Genomic DNA, 723 nt, shown 5'->3' on the forward strand with positions numbered 1-723 from the left:
GCTTCCACAGAGGACATTTTTTTAATGGATTTTTTGTCAAAGCACTTCAGATATTCATTGCTATCGGGATGTTAAGAGCATTCCATGGAATATAACAAAAGGTGTATCTCGAGCCGGTTTCTCAAACGTACCTACCCCACCTTTAATTTAAGCTTTGAATGTCACAGTGCAGGGTTCAATTATTGCATTACACTCCAGTGAAGTGACAGTATTGTGTGTTTTTGTGATTCTCTGCAGAAGGAGTCGGTGGCATTGGCATTGCGTCTGATTGACGAGTCAGAGGTCAGAGGTTACAGACTGCACGTGGAGGCAGCACACTTTGAGCTAAAGGGCCAATATGACGTCAGCAAGAAGAAGAAGAAAAACAAAGAGTACAGGAAGAAGATGCAGGCGCAACAGAAGTAAACTCTTCTTCCTTATTCTTTTTTTTATTTTAACCTCCTGAAGTGGATTTAGAGAAGACAAGGTACAGAGTGTTAATCTGTCTGTGTCTTTGTTTTTGCAGACAGCTGGACTGGAGGCCAGAGAGGCACGGAGAAGTGAGGAAGAGGCATGAAAAAGTGGTCATAATTAGGAACATGTTCCACCCCAGTGACTTTGAGGTAAGGAGAGAAAGACACACGCACGCACGCACGCACGCACGCACGCACACACACACACACACACACACACTGTCCATTCAGGGTATTCATCTCCGTGGTCTCTTTTGTGGTCTTTGTAGGA

The 723-nt window shown here is 44.3% G+C and overlaps 1 protein-coding gene across 2 annotated transcripts in view; it reads left to right on the plus strand.

Moving 5' to 3' along the window:
• The window catches only part of htatsf1 (HIV-1 Tat specific factor 1), a 7264-nt gene that overhangs the window by 2788 nt on the left and 3753 nt on the right, over positions 1-723 (plus strand). For both annotated transcript variants that reach the window (XM_010777176.1, XM_010777175.1), the window contains exons 6-7: positions 238-401; positions 506-602. In XM_010777176.1, the coding sequence (XP_010775478.1) occupies positions 238-401; positions 506-602 (261 nt within the window). The remainder of the gene's footprint in view (positions 1-237; positions 402-505; positions 603-723) is intronic.

This window comes from Notothenia coriiceps, unplaced genomic scaffold (assembly GCF_000735185.1).
Source record: "Notothenia coriiceps isolate Sejong01 unplaced genomic scaffold, NC01 NC01_scaffold00017855, whole genome shotgun sequence".
Taxonomy (NCBI): Eukaryota; Metazoa; Chordata; class Actinopteri; order Perciformes; family Nototheniidae; genus Notothenia; species Notothenia coriiceps.